This window comes from Hemitrygon akajei, chromosome 11, assembly GCF_048418815.1.
Source record: "Hemitrygon akajei chromosome 11, sHemAka1.3, whole genome shotgun sequence".
Taxonomy (NCBI): domain Eukaryota; kingdom Metazoa; phylum Chordata; class Chondrichthyes; order Myliobatiformes; family Dasyatidae; genus Hemitrygon; species Hemitrygon akajei.
This window is the reverse complement of record NC_133134.1, coordinates 4,586,067-4,601,245: the sequence shown is the minus strand read 5'-3', so window position 1 is coordinate 4,601,245 and position 15,179 is coordinate 4,586,067. Positions and strand designations below refer to the sequence as shown.

The window sequence follows — 15,179 nt, the reverse complement described above, 5'->3', positions numbered from 1 at the left end:
GAGGTGGCTTTTTAGAGCAGCTGTAGCTGAGCCCATTAGGGAAAAGGCAGTTCTGGATAGGTTGTTGTGTAATGAACCAGACTTGATTAGGGAACTTAATGTAAAGGAACTCTTGGGAGAAAGTGATCGTAATATGATAGAAATCACCCAGTAAGTGTGAGAAGCTGAAGTCAGTATATCAATATTACAATGGAGTAAGGGGAATTACAGAGGCATGAGAGGGGAGCTGGCCAAAGTTAATTGGAGCAGGGATGACGCAACACACATTGGCTGGAGATTCTGGGAGCAATTTGGAAGATGCAGCATTGATGCATCCCAGAAGATGTTGAAACTGCGGCTGATAAGACAGCATAAAAGCAAAAGAGAAGGCATATAATAGAGCAAAATTAGTGGAAAGTTAGAGGATTGGGAAGCTTTTAAAAACCAACAGAAAGCAACAAAAAAAAGCCATGAGGAGGGGAAAGATGAATATGAAGGTCAATAATATCAGAGGATACAAAAAGCTCTTTTTATGAAGTGTAAACAAAAGAGGTGAGAGTAGATATCAGACCACTGGAAAATGATGTTGGAGAGGTAGTAATGGGGGACAAGGAAATACCACATGAACTCATTAAATATTTTGCATCAATCTTCACTGTGGAAGACACTAGCAGAATGCTGGAAGTTCGAGAGTATTGGGTCAGAAGTGAGTGCAGTTGCTATTACTAGGGAGAAAGTGCTTGGAAAGCTGAACGATCTGAAGGGAGATAAGTCATTTAGACCATTTGGTGTACTGAAAGAGGTGGCATTAGTACTAATCTTTCAAAAATCACTAGATTCAGAAATGGTTCCGGAGGACTGGAAAATTGCAAATGTCACTACACATTTGGAGGGGGGAGGCAGAAGAAAGGAAATTTTAGGCCAGTTAGTCTGACTTTAGTTGGGAAGATGGAGTCGATTGTTAAGGATAATGTTTCAGGGTACTTGAAGGCACATGATAAAATAGTCCAAAGTTGGCATGGTTTCCTTAAGGGAAAATGTTGCCTGACAAATCTATGGAATTCTTTGAGGAAACATCAAGCAGGACAGACAAAGGAGAATCGGTAGATGTTGTGTACTTGGATTTTCAGAAGGCCTTTGACAAGATGCTGTATTTGAGGCTGCTGAATAAGATAAGAACCCACGGTATTACAGGAAAGACACTAGCAAGAGGGCTGATAGATTGGCAGGAGGCAAAGATTGTGAATAAAGAGGGGGCCTTTTGTGGTTGGCTGCCAATGACTAGTGGTGTTGCGCAGGTGTCATTGTTGGGATTGCTTCTCTTTATGTTATATGCCAGTAATTTGGATGATGTAATTGATGGCTTTGTGGCCAAGTTTGTGGACAATACAAAGATTGGTGGAGGGGCAGGTAGTGTTGAGGACGAACGGAGGCTGCAGATTAAGAGAATGGGCAAAGAAGTGGCAGATGGAATACAGTGCCTGTGCCTTTCCCTTTGCTAGAAGGAATAAAAGTATAAACTATTCTCTGAACGGAGAGAAAATTTTAAAAATCTGACATGCAAAGCAACTTTGCAAAGAGTCCTTGTGCGGGGTTCCCTACAGGTTAACTTGCAGGTTAAGTGGTGGTGAGGAAGGCAGATGCAATGTTTGCATTCATTTTGAGAGGATTGGAATATAAAAGTGAGGATGTAATGCTGAGGCTTTATATGGCACTGGTGAGGCCTCACTTAGACCATAATATATTGGAGCAGAATTAGGCCATTTAGCCCATCAAGTCTGCTCTGCCATTTCATCATGGCTGATCCAATTTTCCTCTCAGCCCCAATCTCCTGTCTTTTCCCCAGATCCCTTCACGCCATGACCAATCAAGAATCTATCACATGGACAGTTTTGAGCAGTTTTGTACTGAGAAAAGATGTGCTGACGTTGAAAGGGGTTCAGATCAGGTTTACAAGAATGATTCTGGGAATGAAAGGGTTATCGTATGAAGATTGTTTGAGGGCTCTGGGGCTGTACTTGCAGGAATCTTGACGAATGAGGGGGAGATTTCATTGAGACCTGTTGAATGCTGAAAGGCCTAGATAGAATGGATGTGGAGAGGATGTTTCATATACTGGGGGGTTGGGGGGAGTCTAAGACTAGAGGACACAGCCTTAGAATAGAGGAATGCCCATTTAGAATGGAGATGAGGAGAAATTTCTATATTCAAAGGTTGTGAACCTGTGGAATTCCTTGCCATGAGCAGCTATAGAGGCCAAGTCATTTGGTATATTTGAAGCTTAGTTTGATAGGTTCTTGATTATTTAGGGTGTGAAAGGTTATGAGGAGAAGGCAGGAGAATGAGATCAGCCATGATGACATGGCAGAGCAGACTCAGTGGGCAGAATGGCCTAACTCTGCTCCTGTGTCTTATGGTCACAAATCAATAAGATTGTCTCTTTTTTTTCCTGATGCCCCGTCTTATTCAGTTGAAATTGTCCACAGCCAAAAAGCACAGAACTGATTGTCATAGTGAATGAGAACATTAGCAACACACCCAGGATCTTTTGCCTTCGCATTTGGAGTGAGGGGAGTCAATTAAGAAAATGTTAATACAAGCTAACTTTGTCTGGTTTGCTAATGATGAACATTTCTCTTTAATTCATAATACAATTTTGAAATTTTGTTCTTTTGTTTAGTTCCAAACTCCGTGAGATGCAGATCAACACCCCTTTACTCTTATTGATTATTTTTATATGTGTGCATTTCATGTTGTAGAGTTGACACCTAAACGATTTGTACCACCATATCTTCTAATGCCATTGAGAAAAGATCCCAATTTGTTTTTCAAGATTCACACCACCTAATGTCAACTGAAAACCTGAAGTATTTTATTTCTGGAGTGATTCAAAACTCCCTGACTAGAATAACTCTGTTTTCTTTATGTTTGCAGATGGGGATTTCGGGTAACGCAAGCCTGTTTGGACAAGGCTATGGTCAAGCAGGCGGTCAGCAATTAGGCACTACGGGGGTTGGACCTCAAATGCAAAACAAAAGTAATCTGTCCAATAGTCTGCCTCCATTTCCATCTGACTTGAAGGGTACTCAAGTTACAAATGTGCCGAACATGGTAAGCAGGCCTTGTGCTTACAGATGTTTTATTGCAAATAAATGAAGTGGTCATAAAAATTAAAATTATTCTTGGATTTACAGCTTTTACAGTAGAGTATAAAGATTGACAATACATTGCATTCTGCTGGTGTAAAAAGTGCTCTTTTACAGATGACTAATTCAGTTAGAGGGGTGGGGAAAGATCTGCTGATGGTAAACTGAACTCCTCTCCAGCCTTGTTAGCCAGTGATTACCATCAAAGGGATAAGCAAAATGCTTGTCTTTTAGTGATTGCATTTAAGCTGGGTAGGATGGCTTTCCTTGGTTGGCCTGCATACTAAAGAAAGGCAGCTTTGAGAATAACATGCCTACTGAGAAGAAAAGAACTTGTGGCAAAACCAGAGCTTTTATATTTAGGCATACAGCGCAGTAATGGACGCTTCTGACTGAACAGGCCTGTGCTGCCCAGTTAGACCCTCCTAACTCATATGTCTTTGGAATGGAAGCACCCAGAGGAAAGCCATGGAAAGCAGTGGAAACTGAATCCGGGATGCTGGTGCTGACAGTGTTATGCTAATCGTCACACTAGAGAGCTGCCCCAAACTTATTCCATAGTTTCATCAATACTTTAGACAATAGACAATAGACAATAGGTGCAGAAGTAGACCATTCGGCCCTTCGAGCCTGCACCGCCATTTTGAGATCATGGCTGATCAACTACTATCAATACCCGGTTCCTGCCTTGTCCCCATATCCCTTGATTCCCCTATCCATAAGATACCTATCTAGCTCCTTCTTGAAAGCATCCAGAGAATTGGCCTCCACTACCTTCCGAAGCAGTGCATTCCAGACCCTCACAACTCTCTGGGAGAAGAAGTTTTTCCTTAACTCTGTCCTAAATGACCTACCCCTTATTCTCAAACCATGCCCTCTGGTACTGGACTCTCCCAGCATCTGGAACATATTTCCTGCCTCTATCTTGTCCAATCCCTTAATAATCTTATATGTTTCAATCAGATCCCCTCTCAATCTCCTTAATTCCAGCGTGTACAAGCCCAGTCTCTCTAACCTCTCTGCGTAAGACAGTCCAGACATCCCAGGAATTAACCTCGTGAATCTACGCTGCACTTCCTCTACAGCCAGGATGTCCTTCCTTAACCCTGGAGACCAAAACTGTACACAATACTCCAGGTGTGGTCTCACCAGGGCTTTGTACAAATGCAAGAGGATTTCCTTGCTCTTGTACTCAATTCCCTTTGTAATAAAGGCCAACATTCCATTAGCCTTCTTCACTGCCTGCTGCACTTGCTCATTCACCTTCAGTGACTGATGAACAAGGACTCCTAGATCTCTTTGTATTTCTCCCTTACCTAACTCTACACCGTTCAGATAATAATCTGCATTCCTGTTCTTACTCCCAAAGTGGATAACCTCACACTTATTCACATTAAACGTCATCTGCCAAGTATCTGCCCACTCACCCAGCCTATCCAAGTCACCCTGAATTCTCCTAACATCCTCATCACATGTCACACTGCCACCCAGCTTAGTATCATCAGCAAATTTGCTGATGTTATTTTCAATGCCTTGATCCAAATCGTTGACATAAATTGTAAACAGCTGTGGTCCCAATACCGAGCCCTGTGGCACCCCACTAGTCACCACCTGCCATTCCGAGAAACACCCATTCACCGCTACCCTTTGCTTTCTATCTGCCAACCAGTTTTCTATCCATGCCAATGTCTTCCCCCCCGATGCTCTGAGCTTTGATTTTACCCACCAATCTCCTATGTGGGACCTTATCAAATGCCTTCTGAAAATCGAGGTACACTACATCCACTGGATCTCCCCCATCTAACTTCCTGGTTACATCCTCGAAAAACTCCCAACAGATTAGTCCATCAGATCAGTCCCATCAGTCTTCTCATCACCGTTTCCTTCCTAATGTCAATCTGTTTCATTTCCTCTGTTACCCTATGTCCTTGGCCCATCCATACATCTGGGAGTTGCTTGTGTCTTCCTTAGTGAAAACAGATCTAAAGTACTCATTAAATTCTTCTGCCATTTCTCTGTTTCCCATAACAATTTCACCCAATTCATTCTTCAAGGGCCCAACATTGTTCTTAACTATCTTCTTTCTCTTCACATAACTAAAAAAGCTTTTGCTATCTTCCTTTATGTTCCTGGCTAGCTTGCGTTCGTACCTCATTTTTTCTCCCCGTATTGTCTTTTTAGTTAAGTTCTGTTGTTCCTTAAAAACTTCCCAATCATCTGTCCTCCCACTCACCTTAGCTCTGTCATACTTTCTTTCTTTTAATGCTATGCAATCTCTGACTTCCTTTGTCAACCACTGTGGCCCCATTCCTCCCTTTGAATCCTTCCTTCTCTGGGGGATGAACTGATTTTGCACCTTGTGCATTATTCCCAAGAATACCTGCCATTGCTGTTCCACTGTCTTTTCTGCTAGGCTATCCTTCCAGTCAACTTTGACCAGCTCCTCCCTCATGGCTCCATAGTTTCCCCTGTTTAACTGCAACACTGACACCTCCGAGTTGCCCTTATCCTTCTCAAATTGCAGATAAAAACTTATCATATTATGATCACTACCTCCTAATGGCTCCTTTACTGCAAGATCGCTTATCAAATCTTGTTCATTACATAACACTAAATCCAGAATAGTCTTGTCCCTGGTCAGCTCTCGTACAAGCTGTTCCAAGAATGCATCCCGTAGGCACTCTACAAACTCCCTATCCTGTGGTCCAGCACCAACCTGATTCTCCCAGTTCACCTGCATGTTGAAATCCCCCATAACTACTGCGACATTACCTTTGCCACATGCCAGTGTTAACTCCCTATTCAACTTGCACCCAATATCCATGCTACTGTTTGGTGGCCTGTAGACAACACCCATTTGGGTCCTTTTTCCCTTACTGTTCCTCAGTTCTATCCACACAGACTTTAGTTGGCCTTCAAGTCAGTGTTGGTGAGCTGGTCAGTTTTAGACATATTACCAGGCTGTCGTCGTCCAACATAGAAACAAGCCGTTTGACCCACCACTTTGATGGTGGCCAATTCATTCAGAAACATTTTTTTGTTTTAATTTTAATTTAAAAAACAATTGTGTGTTTTTAAATGTTCTTCTCACTTTTTCTCTCTCTCTTTCCAAGTCACAGCAGCAGTCCCAGGTTCAGCAGGTAGGCATGGTGCAAGTACCCTCCCAGGTGCCAACACAGGGAATGGGGTCTGCGCCGACAGCAGATCCAGAGAAACGTAAATTGATACAGCAGCAGCTGGTCCTACTGCTTCACGCCCACAAGTGTCAGCGGAGAGAGCAGGCAAACGGCGAGGTGCGCCCCTGTGCTCTTCCACACTGCCGAACGATGAAAAATGTCCTCAATCACATGACTCACTGTCAAGCCGGCAAGTCCTGCCAGGGTAAGTATTGTTTTTACCTGTATGTATTTTAAATTGGCTAGCTAAGTAGGAGTTCAAATAGTCCTGCAAATAAAAACATCAAAGATTGTCATGCAGTGATCTACTTTAAAATTACTATAAATTATAAAGATAAGTAAATTGTGCACTAAGAGCAAGCTAGTGAGGTCATGTGATGGGTTCATGGAACATTCAGAAATCTGATGGCAGAGGAGAAGCAGTTGTTCCTAAAACATAGTGTGTGTGTCTTCAGGCTCCTGTACCTCTTCCCTGATGGTAGCGATGGTTTATCCTGTATTGACGTCCTTTGTATTAGGGTTTACTGTTGATGCTTCATCTCTTGGCCCTCGCTTAACCTCTAATGTTTGCATTGTCTTTGTATAATCCTTACAGTTAATTCCCTGCTTAGTTTTGTATTATCAGCGGACTTGGTTTGCTTTTACTTTCACTTTGTAATTATAACATCCACGTTCACTGACATTGGTACTTTGAAGTGTTAAAGAAAAGAAGCTGCCCTTTGTGGTGGTGTTAACTACAGAGCTGTGAACCTTTGTGTTAATGTTTGAACTCTGGCTGTTTTGTTTCCTGATGCAGTTGCTCACTGTGCATCATCAAGACAGATCATTTCTCACTGGAAAAACTGCACTAGACATGACTGTCCTGTATGTCTACCCCTGAAAAATGCTAGTGACAAGAGGAATCAGCAGAGTAAGTGATCTTTGTTCGTGTTTCATATATCAACAGTTCTAAAATATCAAAATATATTTCTTAATTCTTTATTAAAATAAATATAGAGTCATAAAGAAATACAGCACAGAAACAGGCCATTTGGCCCATTTAGTCCATGGCAAAACCATTCAAACTGCCTACTCCCATCGACCTGCACCGGGACCAAAGTCCTCCATATCCCTACTATTCATGTACCTATCCAAACTTCTCTTAAATGTTGAAATTGAGTTCAAAAGTCAAAGTAAAATTTATTATCAGAGTACATACATGTCACCACATACAGCATAGAAAAAAGAGCGCGGCCTTGGTATTGGAAACATTCGGGATAAAAAGTCCTTCGGTTTAGTTCTTACAAATTATTATTTGCCAGAGCCACAGCACTACACACCATCCTCACTCACCTGGAGAAGAGGGATGCATACGTTAGAACGCTGTTCCTGGACAACTGTTCAGCATTTAACACCATAATTCTCTCCAGACTTGACAGGAAGCTTAGAGGCCTTGGCCTGCACCCCACCTTGTGCAGCTGGATCCTAGACTTCCTATCAGATTGCTGACAGGTGGTAAGGATGGGCTCCCTCACCTCTGACCCTCAGCACAGGTGCCCCCTCCCCCCGGTTGTGTACGAGTCCCCTTCTCTACTCCCTTTACACCCACAACTGTACTGCCACACCCTGCTCCAATCTGCTGATCAAATTCACAGATGACACGACTTTGATCAGCCTTACTTATAGCGGTGATGAGTCAGCCTGCAGAGGAGAGGTTGACACCCTGACACAGTGGTGCCAGGATAACAACCTCTCCCTCAATGTCCAACCATCAAAAGAGCTGATTGTAGATGGCAGGAGAAATGGAGACAGGTTCACCCCGATCAACGTCAATGGGATTGCCATTGAGAGGGTAAATAGTTTCAAGTTCCTCAGTATACACATTACCGCTGATCTCACCTGGACTGTACACACTCAGCTTTGTGGCAAAAAAAGCACAACAGCATCTCTTCCACCTCAGGCAACTGAAGAAGTTCAGCATTGGCCCCCAAATTGTCAAGACCTTCTACAGGGGCACCATTGAAAGCATATTGACTCTCTGTATCATTGCCTGGTACAGGAACTGCACCAACCTTGATCGCTGGGCACTGCAAAGAGTGGTATGGACAGCCCAGCGCATCTGTGGATGTAAACTTCCCTTCATTAAGGACACAGGTGCAGAAGAAGGCCTGGAAGATCACTGGGTCACCAGTCACCCCAACCATAAACTGTTTCAGCTGCTTCTGGCTGGCAAACGCTTACGCAGCGTTAAAGCTAGGACCAACAGGTTGCAGGACAGCTTCCTTCTACAAGTCATGTCTGTACATTGCAACAGAGTCATAATACAAAGATTTTTACTCCCTCACATTGTGGGATGGGTGTAAGATTTAAATTAATTCTCAGTCTGTATTTGGGATCATCTATGATGGTGAACGTTTTGGGCCAATTTTTCCTTCACTCTACTGTTTGCAAGATGACCATCGATTGATCTTCCTTCATTTGTCCTTCAGAAGCAGGACTGAGCTGCCATGACCAACTGCTAGTTCTTCTTGTGAAGGTACTCCTACAGTGATGTTGTAGGGAGTTTCCTGTTTTAGATCCAATAACCACATATTCCAGCAACCGTATATACATAAGCAACATGGCATTCCAAGTCCTAGACTCAGTCCCTTCTTCGGCCTAAATGTGCTAAATACTTTGTGCACAGCACTATCCACCTGTGACATCATTTTCAGGTAACCAGGAACTTGCTCCCCAAGGTCTCTGTCTACATCAAACATATTTGTGTTCCCCGTCTTATTAGCAGGATAGATTATAGGGTGGTGTGGTAGCATACTGCTTTACAGCACTGGTGAACAGGATTCAATTCCCACAGCTGTCAGTGAGGAGTTTGTCCATTCTTCCTGTGAAGGTTTCCTCCTCCATTCCAATATGTACAGGTTAGTGAGGGTTAGTAAGTTGTGGGTATACTTTGTTGGCGTCAGGAGCATAGTGATACCCGCTCTTGCCCCCAACAAATCCTCAGACTCTTGACAGTCATTGATACAAACAACACATTTCACTATGTGTTTTGATGTATATTTGAGAAATAAAGCTAATCTGTATATGCACACACATACATTTAAATTAGATAGATAGATAGATACTTTATTCATCCCCATGGAGAAATTCAACTTTTTTCCAATGTCCCATACACTTCTTGTAGCAAAACTAATTACATACAATACTTAACTCAGTAAAGAATATGATATGCATCTAAATCACTATCTCAAAAAGCATTAATAATAGCTTTTAAAAAGTTCTTAAGTCCTGGCGATAGAATTGTAAAGCCTAATGGCATTGGGGAGTATTGACCTCTTCATCCTGTCTGAGGAGCATTGCATTGATAGTAACCTGTCGCTGAAACTGCTTCTCTGTCTCTGGATGGTGCTATGTAGAGGATGTTCAGAGTTATCCATAATTGACCGTAGCCTACTCAGCGCCCTTCGCTCAGCTACCGATGTTAAACTCTCCAGTACTTTGCCCACGACAGAGCCCGCCTTCCTTACCAGCTTATTAAGACGTGAGGCATCCCTCTTCTTAATGCTTCCTCCCCAACACGCCACCACAAAGAAGAGGGCGCTCTCCACAACTGACCTATAGAACATCTTCAGCATCTCACTACAGACATTGAATGACGCCAACCTTCTTAGGAAGTACAGTCGACTCTGTGCCTTCCTGCACAAGGCATCTGTGTTGGCAGTCCAGTCTAGCTTCTCGTCTAACTGTACTCCCAGATACTTGTAGGTCTTAACCTGCTCCACACATTCTCCATTAATGATCACTGGCTCCATATGAGGCCTAGATCTTGTTCTTGTTATACTGCTGTCAGGAAAGAGTCGTAGAAAGTTATGTCTGAAGTGAAAGATTTGCTTGCATGTTGTCAGTATACTTGCATGGATTTTGTGTAAAAGCTTCATATGTGAACAGTAATTTTAATACAGCTTACCTCTCAGCCCTATTAGGTTCTCTGCCAAGTGGGTTACCAAACACAGTGGGTGCAGTTGGAAGTGGTCCACAGGGCACATCCAGCAACTCCAATCCAATCGATCCCAGTTCAATGCAGAGAGCATATGCGGCACTTGGACTGCCCTATGGTAACCAGCCACAAGCGCAGCCACAGCCTCAGGTACAAGGCCAGCAGACAACACAGCCTCAAGTTCACCAATCAATGAGGCCAAACCCTTTGGGTAAGTGTACTACAGTCACGAGACCTTAGCACAGAGACTGTGGCACTTTTGTGTTGGGTAATATAATCCAACAGTTGCATCATGTTGGGAGTTTGCTGCTTAATTTTAAATTCATTTCCATCCCTGTCCTTTTGTACACGCAGTCATTGCAAACCTGTCATAGTGTAATCAGCCTGCATGTTCACAACATGGAAACAAACCATTCGGTCCACCACATCCCCGCCCCAGCACGTCCTTAGCTTGTGCTGGTTGTTCATGCAAACAACACACTTCACTGTTATGTTTCAATGTATATGTGACAAATGAATCTGAATTTGAATATTTACATTAATTCTGTCTGTGCTGAGGTGATTTAAGTGTTCATCTAAAAGCTGCCTACATCTCTGCTTCCACAAATCTCCCTCTACAGTGCGTTCAAAGGTTCAAAGGTCCAATTTACTGTCAGAGAAATGTATACTCTATACATCCTGAACTGCTTTTTCTTTGCAAACATACACAAAAACAGAGAAGTGCCCCAAAGAATAGAATGTGCAACAGTTAAACGCGAGAACCCCAAGTCCCCCCCCCCCCCCCCAGGCATAAGCAGCAGCGAGTAACATTCCCCCTTCCCCCATCAGCACCACCACCGAGCACGAGCATGAGCTAGGCAATAGCAAAGACACGGACTTGCAGTAACCCCAAAGACTTCGCTTTTCACCCAGCATTCAACAAACTGCAGGTTCTCTCTCTCCCTAATGAGGAGGGAGGTGTTCCCTCCCCCCACAACAACCCAATGTTTATGATGTTAAAAGTCCGTTTCATTACTTTTTATGAGCTCTGTGCTTGAAAATTGCAAAGATCTCGGGTCTTCAGGCCCACAGCGAAAGATTTTCCATCCCCCCTGACGAGTCTCCTGCCATGACACCGACCCTCAATTTGCCCATCTCCAGAGCCCCAAGATCTTCGGCTTCCAAACACGAGCGGGACTCTCAGGCCGAACCCTTGGCCAGTCCTGAAACCCCGAGAACGGGTCCCATTCCTACAAAGAACCGAAGTCTGCATGTATCTAACTCCAGGTCAGGGTCTGCAAAAGAATCCTGAAGGAGTAAAACAGAGATATTAAAGATGGAAATGGAGCTGTTTCCAAAGATGCAAGCAAAGGAGTTGGGGTTTAGCGCCATCTTAACTCCGCCTCCACGTTCCAGGTACTCACTACTTTCTGAGTGATAAAGGTACCCTTGTCTTACCCCTTACCCTAAATCTACATCCCACAGCTGCGTTACCTTCACCTGATGCTGCGCTGTTTATAATTTCCAACTTTTTTCCAAGTGTTAAAGCGGTTCTCTGCCGCTCAGCTGATGGCCCAGGACATGACATCGGATGCTTAGGAGGCATAGTTAAATATTTCAAGCACAAAATCACAGCACCGTAGGTAATAACAACAAAAGTTTAAGAGCGCAAGATCGCACATCCACATCTTGCCAAAACCAATGCGAGACTGGCGGGAGTGAGATTGTGAGGCGCGCGCACCTGACTTGAATTGGCAGGAAAGCGGTGCCTCTCGTTCCAACAGTGAGACTGTGAAGTGTGCGCACGTGACATATTGGCAGGAAAGCAGTGCTCCTTGCATAACTGTGAGTGTTGGATGCATATAAGGAGACGTTGGTAGAAATAGGTTCCTCGCGTAAGTGAATTCACATTGTCTGAAGACGCATATGACGAGGATGGGGTGTACTACTTTGACTGACAATAGTGAGATAGTATTGGAACCTGAACTGTTGACCCGAGCTTGACCAGTCTCTGTTACTGACTACTCCTTTGTTGGATCAGGTACGAACCAGATGAATGTGGTTGGAGGGATGGGTGTTCCAGCCCCTGATCAGTCAAATTTGATGTCTGACTCTGCTCTTCCACCTTCCCTTGGCACACCAAAGTAAGTAATCTCTATTCTTCAATTATACTTATCAACATAATATGATTTCAGTCTGTCTCATTCAAATGTTGCAGGAACATAGTAAGCTTGAGCTGGATCTGCAACTTCCAACCTTTAATACTTGGATATAACTTCTAATGAATGGAAGGGGCCTTCTTCCAAAACAGAAAACTGTGATAGCACTGCACAGATCTAGGATTATTGTGATAAACGTTTCGACTTCTCACAGCTGTCCCTCCTCTCAGGCTCTGCACCATTTTTTCCCACTTTTCAAAATTCTCAGTAAAACCAACCATTTTAACCAGGCCCTGTTGCTTTCTATGTAGGGGTTACTTGTTCTCCCTGTGACTGGATTTATTCTGGGTGCTCTAGTTTCTTCCCACGTTACAAAGATCTGAGGTTTAATAGGTTAAGTGGCCATGTACCTTGCTCTGAGTACAGAGTTGAATCACAAACTCTGAGAGGAGATGATAGGAATTAGGAGAATAATCTTCCTGTTGTTTTTCCCCTTCCTTTCCAGTCCTGAAGAATGGTCCTGGCATGAAACGATAGCTGTTTATTCATTTTCGTAGATGCCGAGTCCTAAGTTCCTCCAGCATTTTGTTTGTGTTTATTAGGAAAACAAGTTACAGGGGAAAAGTAAGCGAGGGAATGAGATTGCTCTGTGAGCCAGCATACACTTGATTGGTTGAATGGTCAACTATATTGTAAGGAAATAGGAAAATAAATATAAATGTTCATTTGACAAAAGTAATGAGATTTCCTCATTCAGTAAATGAATTCTTAATTCCTTTTCACAAGATTTTGTGCATTAAAAACCATTCTTCCTATCCCATCAAAATCAGCTTTATTATCACTGACGTTATGACATATGTTGTTTTATGGCAGCAGCACAGTGTAATATGTAAACATTTATTATAAGTTACACTCAGAAATATAAAAAAAAGTAGAGTGAGAAGTGAGGCAGTGTCATCGGTTCATGGATCTGTTCAGAGGTCAACCACACTAAAAACTAAGTCACACAAAAAACAAAGACTCTTTAAACACTTTGAAGTTCATTTTTATTTATTTTATTTAGAGGTACAGAGCGGAATAGGCCCTTCCAGCCCAACGAGCCGTACTGCCCAGCAACCCACCTGTTTAACCCTAACCTATCACAGGACAATTTCCACGCATTTCACAGACGACATTGGAATTGAACTCTGAACTCCAACACCTGAGCTGTAATAACGTCACGGTGGGCACTGCACTACGGTGACACCCAAATGAATTGTATTTTGTCACCCTAAATTAGTGTTAAATTTAACTTCTGATAATGCACACCATGTTAGTTCCTTTCTACACATAATCCTCACTTTCCTTTGAAGTCCATTTAAAAGCTTGCCTACACTTGTGCAAACTTTCCCATCTTAGTCTCAGCAAAATCAAGTGACAAGATGTCACGTGATTTTAGAAAGACCACGCTTGGAATGTTGTGTAAATTTCTGGTAGCCTCTTTATAGGAAGGATGTGGAAGCTTTAGAGAGGATGCAGAGGACATTTACCAGGATGCTGCCTGGATTAGAGAGCATGTCTTATGAGGATAGGTTGAGTGAGCTGGGGCTTTTCCATTTGAAGTGAAGGAGAATGAGAAGTGACTTGATAGAGGGGTACAAGATGAAGAGAGGTATAGATCGATTTGACAGCCAGAGACTTTTTCCCAGGGTGGGAAGGACTGATACAAGAGGGCGTAATTTTAAGGTTGCTGGAGGAAAGTGTATGTGAAATGTCAGAAGTAAGTGTTTTACACAGAGAATGGTGGGTGCATGGAACGCACTGCCAGTAGTGGCGGTAGAGGTGGATACATTTAGGGACATTTAAGAAGCTCTTGGATAGACACATGGATAATAGAAAATAGAGGGCTATGTAGGAGGGAAGAGGTAGATTGATCTTAGAGTAGATGAAATGGTTGGCATCGCCTTGTAGGCCAAAGGGCCTGTACTATTCTGTTTTATTTTCAAAGTAAATTTATTATAAAAGTATATGTCACCATATACAGCCCTGACATTCATTTTCTTGCAGGCACTCACAGTAAAATACAAAAAAAACAGCAAAATAAAACGTAATAAACAAACAATAAGTATCGAGAACATGAGATGAAGAGTCCTTGAAAGTGAGTTCATAGGTTGTGGGAAGAGTTCAGTGATGGGGCAAGTGGAGTTGAGTGAAGTTATCCCCTCTGATTCAAGAGCTGGATGGTTGAGGGGTAGTAACTGTTCCTGAACCTAGACGTGTGGGCCTTGAGAGCCCTGTACGATGTTCCCTCTGAAGTGTGAACGTGCACACAAAAGTTTGTCACCCTCGACCTCAATGGCATGTACAGTGTATTTCATGATCATACACAATCACATTTCCTTTTCCAGTTTTTGATGTGGAAGGTGTTGACAAGGTGGAGTTTGGTAACGATTTGTCTGCAGGTTTTAGAACTAGCTTATTTATGCTCTTTTTATTGAAGAAATTATTCAGTATGCACATGTTGTTGTCACTAGGTAAAAAGTTGGACAACTTATTGTTTACACTGGCCTTAATAGAGGAAACATGTTAAGGCCAGTATCTCCTTCCTGATGGCAGCAGTGAGACGAGAGCAGGACCTGGTGATGATTCCATGTTGTTACCTAAAACAATGTTAGTGCTTTAAAATAAGAATATACTACCATTCAGTGTGAATGGTTTCATCTTTTGCATTTAACTGAGCTGATAAGCTTTTGGCTGGGCACCAAATTAGTATTTAAAATGTGGA

At 42.8% G+C, this 15,179-nt stretch overlaps 1 protein-coding gene across 3 annotated transcripts in view; it reads left to right on the top strand.

Annotated features, from left to right (window-relative positions):
• crebbpb (CREB binding protein b) overlaps positions 1–15,179 on the top strand; it is a 161,525-nt gene that overhangs the window by 46,284 nt on the left and 100,062 nt on the right. For all 3 annotated transcript variants that reach the window (XM_073060085.1, XM_073060086.1, XM_073060083.1), the window contains exons 3-7: positions 2,914–3,090; positions 6,239–6,506; positions 7,098–7,211; positions 10,255–10,488; positions 12,298–12,400. In XM_073060085.1, coding sequence (XP_072916186.1) covers positions 2,914–3,090; positions 6,239–6,506; positions 7,098–7,211; positions 10,255–10,488; positions 12,298–12,400 — 896 coding nt within the window. The remainder of the gene's footprint in view (positions 1–2,913; positions 3,091–6,238; positions 6,507–7,097; positions 7,212–10,254; positions 10,489–12,297; positions 12,401–15,179) is intronic.